The 20,886-nt window shown below is 45.8% G+C and overlaps 1 protein-coding gene across 1 annotated transcript in view; it reads right to left on the bottom strand.

The window, feature by feature from the left end:
- Nucleotides 1-2,405: 2,405 nt before the first annotated feature.
- Nucleotides 2,406-20,886, bottom strand: part of LOC126474892 (facilitated trehalose transporter Tret1-like) — an 83,211-nt gene continuing 64,730 nt past the window's right edge. Inside the window, exon 6 of the mRNA XM_050102384.1 lies at nucleotides 2,406-3,014. Within this exon, the coding sequence (XP_049958341.1) occupies nucleotides 2,743-3,014 (272 nt within the window). The 3' untranslated portion in view covers nucleotides 2,406-2,742. The remainder of the gene's footprint in view (nucleotides 3,015-20,886) is intronic.

The raw sequence follows: 20,886 nt of genomic DNA, 5'->3' as shown, positions 1-20,886 counted from the left end.
AAGATCCCCGTACTGTGCAACAAGGATATCGTAGCCTGCCAGCTGAGGACACGTAATGACTGTGTTGTGTCGCAGCATTGGTCGGAGATCACCAGCAACCAGACTAGGAAATTATGTCCCATGCGTCCGCAGCTCATGGGCTAGTGGCTAGCGTTGCTGACCTTAGATCACGGGGTCCCGGGTTCGATTCCCGGCTGGGCTGGGGATTTTCTCTGCCCGGGGACACGGTGTTTGTGTTGTCCTCATCATTCCGCCATCAACATCGTCATTCGTGACAGTGGCTACATTGGATTGTGAAAAAATTGGACTGTGTAAAAATTGGGACTTTGTACAGGCACTGATGAATGTGCAATTGAGCTAAGCCGGCCGGTGTGGCTGAGCGGTTCTAGGCGCTACAGTCTGGAACCGCGCGACAGCTACGGTCGCAGGTTCGAATCCTGCCTCGGGCATGGATGTGTGTGATGTCCTTAGGTTAGTTAGGTTTAAGTAGTTCTAAGTTCTAGGGGACTGATGACCTCAGATGTTAAATACCATAGTGCTCAGAGCCATTTGAACCATTTTTTTGCAGTTGAACTCCCAACAAACCCAACATCATCTTCACTGTTCCACGCGTAGGGCGCCTTCAACGCCACAACGCAAACGGCTGGTGAATGGCGGCGTTACACTGTTTTCAGGGATGAATCACAATTCTGCACTATCCAGGATGACATCTCTCCAGGAAACCTGGAGATATGTCCCAACCTTCCAATGTTTTGGAAAGACACAGAGTTGTTTCATGGTGTAGAGAGGCATCGTGTATGACTTCTGGTCACGGCTGGTAGTGATCAATGGAGCTCTGACGGCAGAATAGCATGTCACGTACTCCCTCCGTTGTCACGCGTTACGTATCGTGAAACATGGTCGTGGTGCCATTTTTCAACAGGACAGTGCTCGTCCACATATGGCACGTACCTCTATGAACTTTCTGCACGGTTTTGAGGTAGCCCAGTGTTCAGCACCCCAGATCTTCCTGCAGCAGAACATGTGTTGGACAAGCTAAGCGTGGTTGACGTCATCCCTGTCCGAGTATTTAGGGTATCTAGGACCAGTTACAACAGTTGTGGAACAGACTGCGTCAGAAGAGAATGCAGTGGCTGTATGTCAACCTGTCCAACCGAATCAGTTCATGCATCCAGGTCAGAGGGAATGCAGCATCGTACTGATTAGAGGGCTGATAGTGCCAGGTTCATGTAGATTTGACTCGATTTTGTAATCACTGAAATAACGTCACATATTCTCTCAAGCTGTAAAGTTTCATTTCCACCTTCCTTTCTTTGTGCTTCACTTTTCTTGGCAGACAGCGTATTTGGTACAGATGTTTGGACAACATGGTTGTGGAGTAACAGCGATTGATATAAAATGAACTTAGTATTAAGAAAACAGCCTTAATCTCGTTTTTTAAATTTATTTGATGCGACCTGTTTCAGCCCATCGCAGGCGCCATCTTCAGGGTGAAGGTAATGTGAAATTGCAATATATATCTTAGACAAAACTAATGACAACCATTATGTAAATATAATGTTTTACCCACTTTTCGACTGCTGGTGGCGTCTTGTCTGCCAAGGTGTGGCAGAAGACTGTAAGGAATTTACCTTATGGCTGTGTTTATATAGCCTGGATTTATATTGCAAACTTAACACAAATTGCATTTATACTCCAGTTTTTAAGTCTAGACGTCTACCATTGGTCACCGCTGGAGGCGTTGCTTATTCTCACGTGCTCATAGCTTGCTATATAAACCCAGGCATAAGGTAGATTCCTTAAAGTCTCCTGCCACACCGAGCGAGGTGGCGCAGTGGTTAGCACACTGGGCTCACATTTGGGAGGACGACGGTTCAATCCCGCGTCCGGCCATCCTGATTTAGGTTTTCCGTGATTTCCCTAGATCACTCCAGGCAAATGCCGGGATGGTTTCTTTGAGAGGGCACGGCCGACTTCCTTCCCCATCCTTTCCTAATCCGAGCTTGTGCTCCGTCTCTAATGACGTCGTTGTCGACGGGACGTAAACACCAGTGTCCTCTCCTGCCACACCTTGATAGACGTGACGCCAGAAGCAGTCGACCTGTGGGTAAAACATTATATTTACGTAATGGTTGTCATTAGTCATGGTTGGCATTAGTTTTGTCTAAGATATATATTGTAATTTCACAGTATGTTCGCCCTGAACATGGCCCTTGCGATGGGCTGAACCTGTCGGCATTAAATAAATAAAAAAAACGCGATTAAGACTGTTTTCCTAATACTAAGTATTTGGTACAGTTGCTTCACTGGAATGACTTACATACTAGTACTGCATGGAAAAGTTTCAGTATTTTATTGGGCAGATGAGCAGGTGCTGTTATGGAAACAATATGGTACAGAAGAAATCAGTGTTTAACATATATTTTCAGAGGTAGTCCTGGAAACATTCCAGCACGATTTATTAACAATAGTTTCACACGTAATGAACTTAATAGCTACAAGAAAAATCACAGCACTTGTTTCCAATGTATCTTAGCTTAACTGGCAAGCACTTTGCCTCTTTACTGTTCTTTATTCGGCTGTTACGCGGGCGAATAGCACCACGACGTAAGAAGCTTTGTGGTGGCTTTCCAGTGATGTAGACTGGGCTTGTCGAGTACCCTTGAGACGCAGAAAATAGTACGACAGGCGTCCAGCGAGACACAGAAGTGTCGGCAGGTGGGCTGTGCGCCGGTGAGGCGGTCACCGCTTGTTGAGGATGGCCTGGATCTCCTCGAGCCGGCGGCCCTTCGTCTCCGGCAGCAGGAAGACGACGAAAAGCGCGGCGGCGATGCAGCAGACGGAGAAGAACCAGAAGGGCGTGTAGGCGCCCAGAGAGCTCGAGATCTGGCTGAAGAACTTGGTGATGAGGAAGGCCACCAGCCAGCAGAAGGACGCCGTCAGCGACGACGCCAGCGCCTTCACGTTGGTCGGGAAGATCTCCCCCATGACGGCCCAAGGCAGCGCCCCAAATCCTGGAAAAGAAAAGGCGGCATGTCAATACGGGAGCTCCTGATCTGACCGGAGGTCAGCAACGACATTTATCATAAAAACGGCTCTGAGCACTATGGGACTTAACATCTGAGGTCATCAGTCCCCTAGACTTAGAACTACTCTACTGGCCATTAAAGTTGCTACACCAAGAAGAAATGCAGATGGTAAACGGGTATTCATTGGACATTTTCACGCAATTTGGATGCATTGATCCTTAGAAAGCTGTATCGAGAACAACCACCTCTGGCCGTAATAACGGTCTTGATACGCCTGGGCATGGAGCCAAATAGTGCTTCGATGGCGTGTACAGGCACACCTGCCCATGCAGCTTCAACACGATTCCACAGTTCATCAAGAGTAGTGACTGGTGTATTGTGACGAGCCAGTTGCTCGGCACCTTTGACCAGACGTTTCCAACTGGTGAGAGATCTGGAGAATGTGCTGGCCAGGGCAGCAGTCGAACATTTTCTGTATCCAGAAAGGCGCGTACAGGACCTGCAACATGCGGTCGTGCATTACCCTGCTGAAATGTAGGGTTTCGCAGGGATCGAATGAAGGGTACAGCCACGGATCGTAACACATCTGAAATGTAACGTCCACTGTTCAAAGTGCCGTCAATGCGAACAAGAGGTCACTAAGACGTGTAACCAATGGCACCCCACACCATCACGCCGGGTGATACGCCAGTATGGCGATGACGAATACACACTTCCAATGTGCGTTCACCGTGATGTCGCCAAACACGGATGCGACCATCATGACGCTGTAAACAGAACCTGGATTCATCCGAAAAATGATGTTTTGCCATTCGTGCACTCTGGTTCGTCGTTAGTACACCATCGCAGGCGCTGCTGTCTGTGATGCAGCGACAAGGGTAACCGCAGCCATGGTCTCCGAGCTTATAGTCCATGCTGCTGCAAACGTCGTGGAACTGTTCGTGTAGACGGTTGTTGTGTTGCAAACGTCCCCATCTGTTGACTCAGGGATCGAGACGTGGCTGCACGATCCGTTACAGCCATGCGAATAACATGCCTGTCATCTCGACTGCTAGTGATACGAGGCCGTTGGGACCCAGCACGGCATTCCGTATTACCCTCCTGAACCTACCGATTCCATATTCTGCTAACAGTCATTGGATCTGGACCAACGCGAGCAGCAATGTCGCGGTACGATAAACCGCAATCGCGATAGACTACAATCCGACCTTTGTCAAAGTGGGAAACGTGATGGTACGCATTTCTCCTCCTTTACACGAGGCATCACAACAACGTTTCATCAGGCAACGCCGGTCGACTGCTGTTTGTGTATGAGAAATTGGTTGAAAACTTTCTTCATGTCAGCACGTTGTAGGTGTCGCCACCGGAGCCAACCTTTTGTGAATGCTCCGAAAAGCTAATCATTTGCGTATCACAGCATCGTCTTGCTGTCGGTTAAATTTCGCGTCTGTAGCATCTGTAGCACGTCATCTTCGTGGTGTAGCAATTTTAATGGCCAGTAGTGTACTTAAACCTAACTAACCTAAGGACATCACACACATCCGTGCCCAAGGCAGGATTCGAACCTGCGACCGTAGGAGCAGCGCGGTTCCGGACTGAAGCGCCTAGAACCGCTCGGGCACAGCAGCCGGCGACATTTATCACGTTTGCGTTTTTAATCTCTTCCTTCCGGAAAACACAACTTATTTTACTTTTCCTGTTTACCAAAGCGTGTTTCGACACCTGTCTTAACTTCAGAGGGTCCTGGTTTATTTCTTTACAAATATTACACAGAATTGGTAGTTATTTTAGACCAAAACTACGAAATGTTGGTTTTTTATTGTTTATTTATTTACTAGCTGAGAACTTGTTATCACCCTGGTATATATTTATTATAATCTTCTATTAGCTCATCTCCTTCTTTCCCCTTCCTTTGTTCATCTCGTCCTTCACCCCCCTTCTGTCCGTCTCTTTGTAATGGTTCTTTATTTACGTGACCATTATGACACTCCAACCCCAGTTCTCGATACCAGTAATATCGTACTACTGTTCTGCGAAGTAACAGACAAATTTTTTGACAATATTCACATTTGTTTTTATTAATGTGTAGGTACTCCGATGTATCGATATATTACAGTGATATGGTTCTTGTGTGTATTCATTTCTGTGAGACTGTCATAATCTTTGACTTACTTGTAACAGTTTTGGCGCGAATGCGCACAGAGCAGTCTTTGTTTCACTTTGCAGAAGTTAAGTTGTTATTTCGCTTTGTAAAAGAACAGTCAAGTCTTGTGTTTAGTTAAAGAGGAAGTTAAATGTATGAAGATTGATACAAAACTGTTTTCTTGATGATGTGACAGTTAAGAAGAAGTATATGTGAATTTACAAGAAGTTATTAAAAATGTGGATCGTGAACACCAAGTCAAAAATTATTTCTACCATATCATTGTTCTGATCTGGGATTGTTTGATCATTAAGAATTTTCTGAAAATCGCATTTGTTAGGTCTTCAAATATTGCTAAAATACAGATCTGGACCTTCTAGCAGTCAAAGTGGAATCACCCTAGTATCAACAAGATGAGCCATAACAACTTCGACGAAATCTACGTGGGAATCCATTCAAGATAAGTGCCAAAATTAATGACTTTTTACAGCGACTTCATTATTTCCATTCTGACGATAACATCCACAGTCAATAACTTTGTTGTTGCCCGATAAAGCGAACATATGCTGCGTGAGCAACATTATTAATCTGATTTCTAACCTACTTTGCAAGTGGTGGTATTGTTAGATCTTCCACCCTCTCTATTTGTCCATGTCCTCCACCTCTCTCGTACATTTCTTATCCCCTCTTCGTTTCCTTCCCCCCCCCCCCCCCCCTCTGTCCATATGCTCCTTCCCCCTCTGCCCAACTCCACCTCTCTCATCTAATTCCATTTCCTCTTCCCCTATCTCTTTGTTCATCTCCTCTTCCAACCTCTCTTTGCTCATCTACACCTCACCCATCTCTGTCCATCTTCTCCTCCCCCTTTCTGTCCATCTCTCCTCCTCCCCTCTCTCTGTTCATCTCTTCCTCTTTCCTTTCTCTGTCCATCTCCTCCTCTCTCTGTCCGTCACCTCCTCTTCCCTTTATCTGCCCACACCCTCCAGGCACTTTGTCTTTTCATCTCCTCCTCGCTCTCTCTCTGCCTACATCTTCCTCCCCCTGTTTCTGTCTTCTTTTCAGACTGTAACAAACATGTGTACCAAGTTTGGTTAAAATCGTGATTTAGAATGAACTTTTATACCCGTTGCTTTGCCCGCCTATGCTCATGTAAAATATATTGGATATCTATTTAACATTATTTCATCCATTTTTGTATACTCATTTCACCTCAATTTCTGGCGAATTTCGCCGTGCAGTTTCATTTCTACGCAGCTCAATTTTTATAGCGCCAAATCTCCTGAATTATATGTCGTAGAATGATATATTTGTTCTGTTAGATTCAGCGGTGTATGTGAATACTGTCTGCAAAATGTGTCGCGAGAAAAGTTAGTAGTAAAGAAGCAATAAATTAAAACTTCATGCTTGATGCCGCAGTCTTGCGACGTGAAGAGCGAAAATGAAGTAAACGATAAACTTTTTTCCTTTCATCATTTAGTGGGGATCATCACAGAGGAAATGTTTCTTAAAGGTTTTGAAATTATGTTTAAAGTTTGTTGTAAGTCTTCAAGTACCCTAATGCTCAAATACTGGATCACCAAAGTATCGGCATTCGCTCATCGTGGGATAACTGCTTTTCCGCCCCCACCCGCAGCTCTTTGATAACCAGTTCATTTTACTCCCACAGCGATGGTTTCCAGACAGTGTGTGATATGTGTAACAAGTTTGGTTGAGATTGGTTCTGTGGTTTAGGAGGAGATGTGTAACATACATAAATTCATATTTACGTAAATCCATTTTTATAACATGTATGGCTCCATTTATTTACGTATTTATTTATGTTGTGATCAGGCACCTGAATTACATTAATGGAGAAAGTGGATTTGTACATGTCGGCTTGATTGATGCCTTTTTACGGCTTGTCAGCACGTCATCTTCAAAGTAGTCGCAAGAAATTGCGTAAGGAGTTTTTGATTTTGAAATATTTTTGCAAGAGTACTAGTGGTATATGTCCTTAAGTTTTCCGTTCTTTTTCCGTCGTGGGCTTGTTTTCTTTTTGGCTGTAGTTACATACGCTGTTATTCTCACCTACCGCACTTCGCCCTGACATTGTCTCACGCTTTTTCACACACAAAACGAGATTTGGGAGTAAGGTTATTCATATTCGCCGAGAGATGCCATGTTATTTTCGTTTTTCAATTGTTCATTGTTTTCTTTTTGTCCATTGTGGCCGCTAATTCTGAATGTTTGGTGCGAGTTTGTGTGATGCGTCCGCTTAGGGAGAAACGTATTTGATGTGTGTGTGTGTGTGTGTGCGTGCGTGCGTGCGTGTGTGTGTGTGTGTGTGTGTGTGTGTGAGAGAGAGAGAGAGAGAGAGAGAGAGAGAGAGAGGGAGGGAGATAGTGGGTGAAAGACTAAATTGAGGAGATCTTGTTGGATAATCGAGGATGTTTGTTTGTTTGTTATGCTGTATTTTCTTTGTGGGTGCGTTTTTCTATAATTCATGAAGTGTTAAGCTGTGCAAACGGGTGTTTAATTGCATAGTGTTACGTATTCGTTTCATACTTTCTTTTCTTATGTTATCGTTTTTTGTATGAGGTAGTTCTCCACTAATGAAGTTTTCGGTAAAGACTGTTTTATTGTCTGAGGATCTTGAGATCAGTTTCAATAGTATTTGGATTGTGCCTATGAGACGATCTGTTAAATTAGTGCGTGTATTGTCACTTTTTAAGACTGAGAAACTCAGAATAACTAGTTTTGAAGTTCCTGCATATCGACCTATGTATACAGATTGGCATGAACTGCAAGTTATCTGAGAAATTCCAACTTTCTTAAATTTGCCTGTTGGGATGTTGTCGACGTTGAGATTATTCTGTACTGTGTTGTCTGTGCCTTATGAACTTCTAGTCCTTGTCTCTACAGTATGAAGATAAACACACAGATGTCGAAACATGTTTGGAAAAATAGAAAAAAGAAATACACTGCGTTTTGCAGAAGGCGGAGCTTGAAAACCCAATTTAATTTGCAAACACAGAAAAAAACGTCGACAGCAGTTTTCAAACCCAGCAAGATGATATTTATTAATCTCCATTATTTTATGAATAACATGGCTGCTTCCGTGAAAATAGTGTGCAGCAAGAAGTAGTTCCCTGCCTAATAGGCTAACGTTTGTCAGAATTGTCTCGAAAGAATCGTCCGAATTAAAGACGGAGGCCGTTTAAGAGGCTGTAAGAGCTGTTAAACGATCATGATTGAAAAAAAAATATAGAAAACGGAACACGCCTAGATCCAGCAGTACCAAGTCGGTCATTAAGGCGAAAATGTTGCGTACTTAAAAAAGTATTAATATGTTCGCATCAAAAAAGCGACTCACGGCATACTGAGTACAGCGTACGTGGCATTTGCGGTTGGTGGGCAGAGCCATCTGTGAGCTATGCAGCTGACCACCGTGGAGCATCGCCAGGAGAGGTCATCCAAGATATATTCGACCACATCTGGACAAGAAAGGAGCACGGGAGCAACACCATTGTCGGTATTTTATACGAGCGAGATCATTTTTAGACTGTCTAGAGTCTCCGTTTTATTTAGCTTCCTTTTTTTGGCCAGGTTGGCACTGGATACAACGTAAAGTGATTATTTCTGTGTATATAGCATTTAGCTACGCTAGCAACCCGAAGCAGTTTCTTACGGATAGCACTAACAGTAAGTATCTATGTCCTGAGTACTTTTTTACAGTATATAATGATATACATAAACTTTCCTCGTGAATCACTTTATTTATTAGTGAAAACCATGTTAAAATCCTTACAGTAGTTCCTGAAATTAGCCATAACATGCAGTTAAAAGGACACTGGAGGAGAAAATACAGCAAGAATTCGGAAAGCTTCTTTCTTTTTTAGCATTAATTTTGAAATGTAGTGGCAATTAGTCAACGGAATATTTACTTATTCTTTTATTTTGCTTTCATCGGAGCTGGCTAGGGTTTAGAATGGCTATACTGCTTAGGACTTAAACTGCTGGTAACAGTAGCCAATTCCCTTCGTGTGTAATAAAAGAGAATAATAAGCTAGAATTCAGATTAAATACAACTGCAGTCTCCTGATCTGTAGCGCGAGATCTTGCGTTTCTTGTCTTCTTGAACTGCAAAAAATCGTACAGCCAAATCCAGTTGGAAAAAAAAGTTCAGCTTATCTAGTTCTTTGGTTAGATATTAGTAACCGTTGCCCCAAAGAATACAGTTAAAGTAGAATTTAGTTCATACTGACAAGATGTCAAATAACCTTTGCTTGTGGTTTCAATCATTGTGCTAGGATGGGACAAAGAAAAATCAGTACTAAAGGAGCATCAGTTTATTGTAATATCTTCCGATCACTGGAGAAGAATGGCACACCACAGAACTTTTTTTGTTCGCTTGGGCACGCAGCACAGTGCATGCCAATTTGAAGTCTGGAAGAGGAAAGGTCCAGACTAGCTGGAATAAGTTTAATGTTCTCTACGATAACTGTTTCGGCCTTATTGCCATTCTCAAGTAAAGCCTAGTATGATTTGATGTCCATATTGCATCATTAGGAAACTGTCACTGTCAGTATCGTAGCGATTCCATGACGTATATTAATTATAAATGTACTGAATACGTTTTGACATTTATTTGATGGTTCGTTTACTAAATTGCGATTTGACTTTTATTTATTGACATATTATTTATTTATTCATTTATTAAATGCCATATGTTTATAATTAATATATCATTACGAATTAGACAATGATTGTTTGCTATAGAAGGACGACAAACGAAACTGCGAGTAACTTGAGAATAAAGGCAAAATCGCTGTTCTAAAGAATTTTGAGCTTGTAGTGCAAAAATAAAGAGTAATTATTTAGCTGCGCTTGAGCATCAAGCCGGCCGGTGTGGCCGTGCGGTTCTAGGCGCTTCAGTCTGGAACCGCGTGACCACTACAGTCGCAGGTTCGAATCCTGCGTCGGGCATGGATGTGTGTGATGTCCTTAGGTTAGTTAGGTAGTAGTTCTAAGTTCTACTGGACTGATGACCACAGATGTTAAGTCCCATAGTGCTCAGAGCCATTTGAACCATTTATATTTTTTTGAGCCTCAGTCACATAATACCTCTGACAGTAATTGTTATATGAAGCTCTGATTTTAAAAAGACAACAGGTTTTTTTTAGCAGATTCGTGTCAGGTATCTAGTTACAGCTGTTTTTCTTGATCTCATAGCTTCCTAGTCATTTATCTGGGGATCAAAAACGCCTGGCACTATCGGTCAATTATACATTCATACAATTACAACCAGATTATAAAAGGGCTTAGCGCAACTGTTCGCATATATGTTATGTGTTAACAATACTCTTGCGCTGTCCTTAAGCAAGGGCACATTACTGTTGGTGTTGTATCGTAAAAACTAAATAAACGGGTAGAAGTAACATTTCACATTAGATTGATTCTGCAGTATTACTAAGCTGATAAAGTTCAAGAAAGATAAAGGGTAGAACATTAGAAATTTCCCCTACGCCTCGTCTAGTCAAAAGACTTAACATCGCTATTGAGCGGTACAAAAACTGTAGGTGAACTAGTTACCTATGATGGAGTACGACCTGAAAATTGCATAAATATCCAGTAGAATCTCCACAAAATTTCGAAGTAGTGTAAAGATTGGAAGCTTTCTTCAAACGTTCAGAAAAATAAAACTTCAATTCACAAACTGCACAAACTTAGTATCCTATAACTATAATGTCAATCAGTCAACTCAAACAGCTACCTGTAACGGAATGGACAGTATCCCGAAAGGAGGTTATAAGATGAACATCAACAAAAGCAAAACGGGGATAATGGAATGTAGTCGAATTAAATCAGGTGATGCTAAGGGAGTTATGGGAAAGCAAAATGATGATGGTCGAAGTAGGGAGGATATAAAATGCAGACTGGCAATGGCAAGAAAAGGATTTCTGAAGAAGAGAAATTTGTTAACGTCGAGTATAGATTTAACTGTAAGGAAGTCCTTTCTGAAAGTATTTGTATGGAGTGTAGCCATGTATGGAGGTGAAACATAGGCGATAAATAGTTCAGACAAGAAGAGAATAGAAGCTTTAGAAATGTGGTGCAACAGAAGACTGTTTATGATTAGATGGGTAGATCACGTAATAATGAGAAGGTACTGAACAGAATTGGGGAGAAGAGAAATTTGTGGTACAACCTGACGAAAAGAAGGGATCGGTTGCAAGGACACAATATGAGACGTCAGAGGATCACCGTTTTAGCACTGGAGGGAAGCGTGTGGGATAAAAATAGTAGAGGGAGACCAAGAGATGAATACAGTAAGCAGATTCAGGGGGATGTAGGTTGCAGTAGTTACTTAGAGATGAAGAGGCTTGAACAGGATAGAGTAGCACGGACAGCTGCATCAAACCAGTCTTCGGACTGAAGACCACAGCAACAACAACAACAACAATAATAATTAGTAGGGTTATCTAATGCAATGATCACAAGAATCTATGATTAGTAAAGGAGATGATACGTTTCGGTTCATTGGCAGCATTCGAAACGTTCTGGAAGCTGATAACAGGAATAATCCGGCTTCTTAAGTTGGGACGCCGTTCCTTTTGCTAAAACAGCACTGCATGGAGGCGTCATCGAAAATATTAGCTTTAGCTGCACATTGTAGCATCACAGACTGTTGAGACACATTCCCCGGATGCATCTCTTTTGATGGTTCGAATAGTATTTGAATATTGGGAATCTTCCAGATTTCATGGAGTATTTTCTTGTTTGTTTTGTTTTTGGCCAAGTTGTTGTGACAGTTGTAACTAGTGAAGGATCTCGCAGTGTCAAATAGGTCGAAATATTGCTGTGGGAGACCGTCGAAAGAATCAGAAACGTTTGTGCAATACTGATATTTCAATTTTTTGTCTGTGAAGCATATGTCTGAGTCGCAAAATTACAAACATTTCTCGTAATCTTTACGTGACCCGCAAAAACAACAGGTTTCAAATGGTGCAAATGGCTCAGAGCACCATGGGACTTAACATCTATGGTCATCAGTCCCCTAGAACTTAGAACTACTTAAACCTAACTAACCTAAGGACATCACGAGGCAGAGAAAATCCCTAACCCCGCCGGGAATCGAACCCGGGAACCCGGGCGCGGGAAGCGAGAGCGCTACCGCACGACCACGAGCTACGGACACAAAAGGTTTAACAGATGTGTTTATAGAGTGGAAAGATAAGCATAAAATGATATTCTCGCACTGTTTCCGCTAGTATAATACACTCCTGGAAATTGAAATAAGATCACCGTGAATTCATTGTCCCAGGAAGGGGAAACTTTATTGACACATTCCTGGGGTCAGATACATCACATGATCACACTGACAGAACCACAGGCGCATAGACACAGGCAACAGAGCATGCACAATGTCGGCACTAGTACAGTGTGTATCCACCTTTCGCAGCAATGCAGGCTGCTATTCTCCCATGTAGTCCTGTGGAATGGCTTGCCATGCCATTTCCACCTGGCGCCTCAGTTGGACCAGCGTTCGTGCTGGACGTGCAGACCGCGTGAGACGACGCTTCATCCAGTCCCAAACATGCTCAATGGGGGACAGATCCGGAGATCTTGCTGGCCAGGGTAGTTGACTTCCACCTTCTAGAGCACGTTGGGTGGCACGGGATACATGCGGACGTGCATTGTCCTGTTGGAACAGCAAGTTCCCTTGCCGGTCTAGGAATGGTAGAACGATGGGTTCGATGACGGTTTGGATGTACCGTGCACTATTCAGTGTCCCCTCGACGATCACCAGTGGTGTACGGCCAGTGTAGGAGATCGCTCCCCACACCATGATGCCGGGTGTTGGCCCTGTGTGCTTCGGTCGTATGCAGTCCTGATTGTGGCGCTCACCTGCACGGCGCCAAACACGCATACGACCATCATTGGCACCAAGGCAGAAGCGACTCTCATCGCTGAAGACGACACGTCTCCATTCGTCCCTCCATTCACGCCTGTCGCGACACCACTGGAGGCGGGCTGCACGATGTTGGGGCGTGAGCGGAAGACGGCCTAACGGTGTGCGGGACCGTAGCCCAGCTTCATGGAGACGGTTGCAAATGGTCCTCGCCGATACCCCAGGAGCAACAGTGTCCCTAATTTGCTGGGAAGTGGCGGTGCGGTCCCCTACGGCACTGCGTAGGATCCTACGGTCTTGGCGTGCATCCGTGCGTCGCTGCGGTCCGGTCCCAGGTCGACGGGCACGTGCACCTTCCGCCGACCACTGGCGACAACATCGATGTACTGTGGAGACCTCACGCCCCACGTGTTGAGCAATTTGGCGGTACGTCCACCCGGCCTCCCGCATGCCCACTATACGCCCTCGCTCAAAGTCCGTCAACTGCACATACGGTTCACGTCCACGCTGTCGCGGCATGCTACCAGTGTTAAAGACTGCGATGGAGCTCCGTATGCCACGGCAAACTGGCTGACACTGACGGCGGCGGTGCACAAATGCTGCGCAGCTAGCGCCATTCGACGGCCAACACCGCGGTTCCTGGTGTGTCCGCTGTGCCGTGCGTGTGATCATTGCTTGTACAGCCCTCTCGCAGTGTCCGGAGCAAGTATGGTGGGTCTGACACACCGGTGTCAATGTGTTCTTTTTTCCATTTCCAGGAGTGTATGTAGCTGTCATCGGAATCCAATTATCGCAGTCCTTCGAAAGTCATCTCTTGAGAAAAAAAGCGTGTATTTTGTGTAGAAATACGGAGATTTCTAAGACGATATGAATTTGCACCTGAAATTGGCGTAGTTAAAAACGTTGTAAGGCTCTTAGAAGCATAAAGGCTGTATTAACTACACTGGTGTCCAAAATTAAAGCAACAAATGGAAATGTTGCAACGTTGCGTCTATTTTGCCACAAAACAATATAAACAGATAATAGTAAAGTAGAAACAATGTAAAGAATATAACGTAAAGACTTGCAACATGCTTAACGGCAGACAAAAATGTTGTTCGTTTTTTTTACAATTTAACGTATTTGCACACACATTCCGACAACTGACTTACGTGCTCAGTATGGGGTGTGACCATCTCTGTCAGCAATACAGGCCTGAAAACGACGGAGCATGCCCCGAAAGATGTCATCAATCTCTTGTTGAGCTTCCCGTGTCCCTACTGCATCCCCGACGTATTCTATAGGATTCAGATCGGGAGAGCGAGCTGCCATGTGTGCATTATCTGCCGTTTCCAGGAAAACATCAACCACCCGTGCTCTTTGAGGTCGAGCATTATCGTCTAGCAATAAGAGATCTAAGCCCACAGCACCTCGCAACAACTGCACTTGACGTCCCAAGATCTCGTCACTATACTTGATAGCAGTCCAACCTTGTCGATTCAACCTTTCAATTTCGTGAAGAGGTTTTCGAGTGGTCGACATGATCCCTGCCATTAGAGATTCTCAGCCCGCATCTCGTGGTTGTGCGGTAGCGTTCTCGCTTCCCACGCTCGGGTTCCCGGGTTCGATTCCCGGCGGGGTCAGGGATTTTCTCTGCCTCGTGATGGCTGGGTGTTGTGTGCTGTCCTTAGGTTAGTTAGGTTTAAGTAGTTCTAAGTTCTAGGGGACTGATGACCACAGATGTTAAGTCCCATAGTGCTCAGAGCCATTAGAGATTCTCCTCGATATCGGTCTCTTTCCACAATTTTTGGGTCCCGAAATCGTGTGCCACATTCCCTCCAGATACGTCGAGAATCACTGCCAAGACCATATCGGGACTCATCTGTGAAAAGAACATTGACCCAGTGTTCGACCGTCAGGTGCCATGTTGACGACTCCACTCTAGGCGTTCCCTCCTGTGAAGACGCGTCAGAGGTACGCATACAGAGGGTCTCTGACAATAAAGGCCGCTCTGCCGAAGCCTTTTGTACACAGTATGCCTCGATACAACTTGTCCAGTGTAGGCTGCTAGGTCGAACGCCAGCTGCCGTGCATTGCCAAGGGATTACCGTCGTGCTCTTAGCCAAATAAAGTTCCTCTCTTTCTGTATCACACGTGGTCGGTCCTGGTTTTCGGGATACAGTTTGGATCTCTATAAACTGTCACCACATTCGACAAACAACAGAACGATTCACGTTAAGCCATCGGGCCACATCAGTAGCCGGCCACTGTGGCCGAGCGGTTCTAGGCGCCTCAGTCCGGAACCACGCTGCTGCTACGGTCGCAGGTTCGAATCCTGCCTCGGACATGGATGTGTGTGACGCCCTTAGGTGCGGGCCTATGGGGTATCGTCTCGGTTGTGCGACTGGATTCGTGATTTCCTGTCAGGAAGGTCGCAGTTCGTAGTAATAGACGGCAAATCGTCGAGTAAAACTAAAGTGATATCAGGTGTTCCCCAGGGAAGCGTCCTGGGACCTCTGCTGTTCCTGATCTACACTCCTGGAAATGGAAAAAAGAACACATTGACACCGGTGTGTCAGACCCACCATACTTGCTCCGGACACTGCGAGAGGGCTGTACAAGCAATGATCCCACGCACGGCACAGCGGACACACCAGGAACCGCGGTGTTGGCCGTCGAATGGCGCTAGCTGCGCAGCATTTGTGCACCGCCGCCGTCAGTGTCAGCCAGTTTGCCGTGGCATACGGAGCTCCATCGCAGTCTTTAACACTGGTAGCATGCCGCGATAGCGTGGACGTGGACCATATGTGCAGTTGACGGACTTTGAGCGAGGGCGTATAGTGGGCATGCGGGAGGCCGGGTGGACGTACCGCCGAATTGCTCAACACGTGGGGCGTGAGGTCTCCACAGTACATCGATGTTGTCGCCAGTGGTCGGCGGAAGGTGCACGTGCCCGTGGACCTGGGACCAGACCGCAGCGACGCACGGATGCACGCCAAGACCGTAGGATCCTACGCAGTGCCGTAGGGGACCGCACCGCCACTTCCCAGCAAATTAGGGACACTGTTGCTCCTGGGGTATCGGCGAGGACCATTCGCAACCGTCTCCATGAAGCTGGGCTACGGTCCCGCACACCGTTAGGCCGTCTTCCGCTCACGCCCCAACATCGTGCAGCCCGCCTCCAGTGGTGTCGCGACAGGCGTGAATGGAGGGACGAATGGAGACGTGTCGTCTTCAGCGATGAGAGTCGCTTCTGCCTTGGTGCCAATGATGGTCGTATGCGTGTTTGGCGCCGTGCAGGTGAGCGCCACAATCAGGACTGCATACGACGGAGGCACACAGGGCCAACACCCGGCATCATGGTGTGGGGAGCGATCTCCTACACTGGCCGTACACCACTGGTGATCGTCGAGGGGACACTGAATAGTGCACGGTACATCCAAACCGTCATCGAACCCATCGTTCTACCATTCCTAGACCGGCAAGGGAACTTGCTGTTCCAACAGGACAATGCACGTCCGCATGTATCCCGTGCCACCCAACGTGCTCTAGAAGGTGTAAGTCAACTACCCTGGCCAGCAAGATCTCCGGATCTGTCCCTCATTGAGCATGTTTGGAACTGGATGAAGCGTCGTCTCACGCGGTCTGCACGTCCAGCACGAACGCTGGTCCAACTGAGGCGCCAGGTGGAAATGGCATGGCAAGCCGTTCCACAGGACTACATCCAGCATCTCTACGATCGTCTCCATGGGAGAATAGCAGCCTGCATTGCTGCGAAAGGTGGATATACACTGTACTAGTGCCGACATTGTGCATGCTTTGTTGCCTGTGTCTATGTGCCTGTGGTTCTGTCAGTGTGATCATGTGATGTATCTGACCCCAGGAATGTGTCAATAAAGTTTCCCCTTCCTGGGACAATGAATTCACGGTGTTCTTATTTCAATTTCCAGGAGTGTATATAAATGACCTGGGTGCCAATCTGAGCAGTTCTCTTAGGTTGTTCGCAGATGATGCTGTAATTTACCGTCTAGTAAGGTCATCCGAAGACCAGTATCAGTTGCAAAGCGATTTAGAAAAGATTGCTGTACGGTGTGGCAGGTGGCAGTTGACGCTAAATAACGAAAAGTGTGAGGTGATCCACATGACTTCCAAAAGAAATCCGTTGGAATTCGATTACTCGATAAATAGTACAATTCTCAAGGCTGTCAATTCAACTAAGTACCTGGGTGTTAAAATTACGAACAACTTCAGTTGGAAAGACCACACAGATAATATTGTGGGGAAGGCGAGCCAACGGTTGCGTTTCATTGGCAGGACACTTAGAAGATGCAACAAGTCCACTAAAGAGACAGCTTACACTACACTCGTTCGTCCTCTGTTAGAATATTGCTGCGCGGTGTGGGATCCTTACCAGGTGGGATTGACGGAGGACATCGAAAGGGTGCAAAAAAGGGCAGCTCGTTTTGTATTATCACGTAGTAGGGGAGAGAGTGTGGCAGATATGATACGCGAATTTGGATGGAAGTCATTACAGCAAAGACGTTTTTCGTCGCGGCGAGATCTATTTACGAAATTTCACTCACCAACTTTCTCTTCCGAATGCGAAAATATTTTGTTGAGCCCAACCTACATAGGTAGGAATGATCATCAAAATAAAATAAGAGAAATCAGAGCTCGAACAGAAAGGTTTAGGTGTTCGTTTTTCCCGCGCGCTGTTCGGGAGTGGAATGGTAGAGAGATAGTATGATTGTGGTTCGACGAACCCTCTGCCAAGCACTTAAATGTGAATTGCAGAGTAGTCATGTAGATGTAGATGTAGTTAGGTTTAAGTAGTTCTAAGTCTAGGGGACTGATGACCTCACGGATTCAGTCCCATAATGCCTAGAACCGTTTGAACCATTTTTTAGCCACATCAGTTTCCGGCTGTTCTGGTTTCATTCTTCCTATGGTCCTGCACCGCAGAGAATCTGGTAGGCATCTTCCCTATGCCATACTGCGCCGTCTGGACTGTGTACGCAGCAATGGTGGACGTGGGCAAACACTACCCCGTTTGGTAGGTGCTACAACGTCATCGTTGGTGTGGTTGTCGGTTGTCTAGAATGCCGTCTTCCGAGCAGCAAATGATTGTACGGACATCTGTTGACACTTTATATTATTACCTCGTGAATTAGACACGGAACGGAGAAATAGCAGTTTGTTGTTTTAATTCTGGACACTAGAGTATAATAAATGAAAAAAAATTAATGAAAAGGTCTCAAAGAAAATTATCGGTAAGAAGGAAAAATCTTTTTATAAGTCCCCCGTAATAGTCAACAATGAGTAGGTCTAACAGTAAGAAAGTATTTCATTCTAAAGTACTGCTTTTTTCTACCGAGTGTGTCTCCTAAGAGACGTTTTGGCAGATATTTACAATTTCCTTTTTTGCATTGTGTAGCTGGAGGCAGTCCAACAATTACTGCTCCTCACGCGTTTAATGCCAGTCCCAGCGTCAACAGAAAGCGTCGATTTTTTACCGTTTACAAACATAATGATTCTTGAAGCGGAATTTTCGTGCCCATTGGATGGAGCGGTCTCGGATTAGTCTAGTGCGATATTTATTTTATCGGTATGCATCAACAGGGAGAGTAAAATAGGAAGAATAAACAGCAACCCAGGAACGACTGGGTAGCGCTGCATGTTTGGCGGTGGGATTCAGTGCGGGCCAGTGCAGTGTTGTTGCTACAGGAGTACTGGCCCTGCGAATACATATCGATAAAACAAATGTAGCACTAATATGGGACCGCTCTATCGAATGGGAACATAAAATTCCGCCGTAAAAATCATTTTATTTGTACGGGGAAAGAAAGCTACACTTTCCGCCTGCACCGGGTTTCACATGAAAGACGCAATGTGCGCACTATATGTTTGAGCTGGCTCCAGCTACGCAATGCAAAAACGAAATTGCCAATACCCTTTCAAACACCAGAGACAGTGCACCTGACGACGCTTATGATAACATCATCTATATGTGCGAAACGTTCAATATCTCCATCTCAGATGTACTCGAGATTTCTTTCCCTCCACTTTTCTCGATGACTCGAACATATATTATTTAGTTCTGCGTGAGTTTAGTGTTAACATAGAATGGTTTTGTTAACTACATGGCTCGACAAAAAGCGATGCACACAGAAGACATGTCTGACGTCAATATAATTTCGTAAACGTGCACCAACGGCGGGAATGCAAATGATTAAGGTTGCTATTCTCGGTAACAAGTAGAACTTTAGCCAGAGAGCATTAGTTCTCGTCGTATTTGGAGGTGCTGTCAGGCCCGGTCGGGTATGTAAGGGGCTTGGACAGCCTCAGATATTGAGTGATTGCTGCGAAGTACACGGAGACGCCGGGTACTCCTCTGAGAAAGCGTTATCAGCACCTGACTGAGTTTCAAAGGGGTCTCACTGTGCATGTCTGTACCACCGGCTGGTGGAGTCGTTCAGTATCTGGATTTGTCGCGCGTTCGGATGCAACAGTGGCCCCATGTTGGACTGCATGGAACGCGAGGGCTGTCATACTCATCGTCAGTGTTCCTATCGACCACGTCTGACTACCACAAGGTATCGAGGTGTTGGGCACCAACCACATCGCAACGCCTTCACGTCTACATCTGCGATCCGAGAACGAGTATGGGCTCTCTGTAATATTCTGTGTTATTCAACATCACTGGTCGGAAGCTAGCTGCAACAAGACTAGGGAATGTCTGTCTTATGCTGAGACCATAACACAAACGGGAGTCTTTGACCGGGAAGCACGGACTGCTAATGAATGGCGTCGCATCGCGTTCAGTGACCAATTAAGATTCTGCCCTGCCCTCAATGACCATCATAGGTGAGCATGGCGGAGATCTGGAGAGAAGTCCCATTCTTCCAATGTTCTGAGGAGGCACAGCAGCGCCAGCCTTGGCGTCATGGAGTCGGGAGCTATCGCATATTACTTCAGGTCACGACTGGGAGTGTATCAGAGAACTCTGACGTCACATCAGTACGTCACGGACATACAGCGTCTCGTCTTCATGTGTTACCTCTCATGGTGCTACACTCATGCTCATAAATTAAGGATAATGCTGATGCATGGTGAAACGACGCTCTGGTGGGCGGTTTGCGGGTTTAAATCACCTCGAGGTATGACCATGCGTTGCATTTGACCTGCGGTCGTCGCACGGTGGCGCTCGCAGCAGTCCACATACGTAGAGGAGTGTTGGTATATGTCAGAGTACGGTGCAAAAAAAATCAAATGGCTCTGAGCACTATGGGACTCAACTGCTGTGGTCATAAGTCCCCTAGAACTTAGAACTACTTAAACCTAACTAACCTAAAGACAGCACACAACACCCAGCCATCACGAGGCAGAGAAAATCCCTGACCCCGCCGGGAATCGAACCCGGGAACCCGGGTGTGGGAAGCGAGAACGCTACCGCACGACCACGAGATGCGGGCAGAGTACGGTGCAGCGAGTAAGTGTGTAGACGTTTTAAGACGTGCTAATGGTGACTGTGTGTTGAAAAATGGCTCATAGGACACATTTTGATGACGTTATGAGGGGTAGAATACTAAGGCAACTGGAGGCTGCCAAACATAGCAGGTCGTAGCACGGGCCCTCCGTGTGCTACAAAGTGTGAAGGTTATGGCAACGATTCCAGCAGGCAGGAAACGTGTCCAGGCGCTACAGTATGGGACGTCCACAGTGGAGGAGGAGGAGGAGATTAGTGTTTAACGTCCCGTCGACAACGAGGTCATTAGAGACGGAGCGCAAGCTCGGGTGAGGGCAGGATGGGGAAGGAAATCGGCCGTGCCCTTTCAAAGGAACCA

This window comes from Schistocerca serialis, chromosome 4 (assembly GCF_023864345.2).
Source record: "Schistocerca serialis cubense isolate TAMUIC-IGC-003099 chromosome 4, iqSchSeri2.2, whole genome shotgun sequence".
Classification (NCBI taxonomy): domain Eukaryota; kingdom Metazoa; phylum Arthropoda; class Insecta; order Orthoptera; family Acrididae; genus Schistocerca; species Schistocerca serialis.
This window is presented reverse-complemented; position numbering and strand designations above follow the sequence as displayed.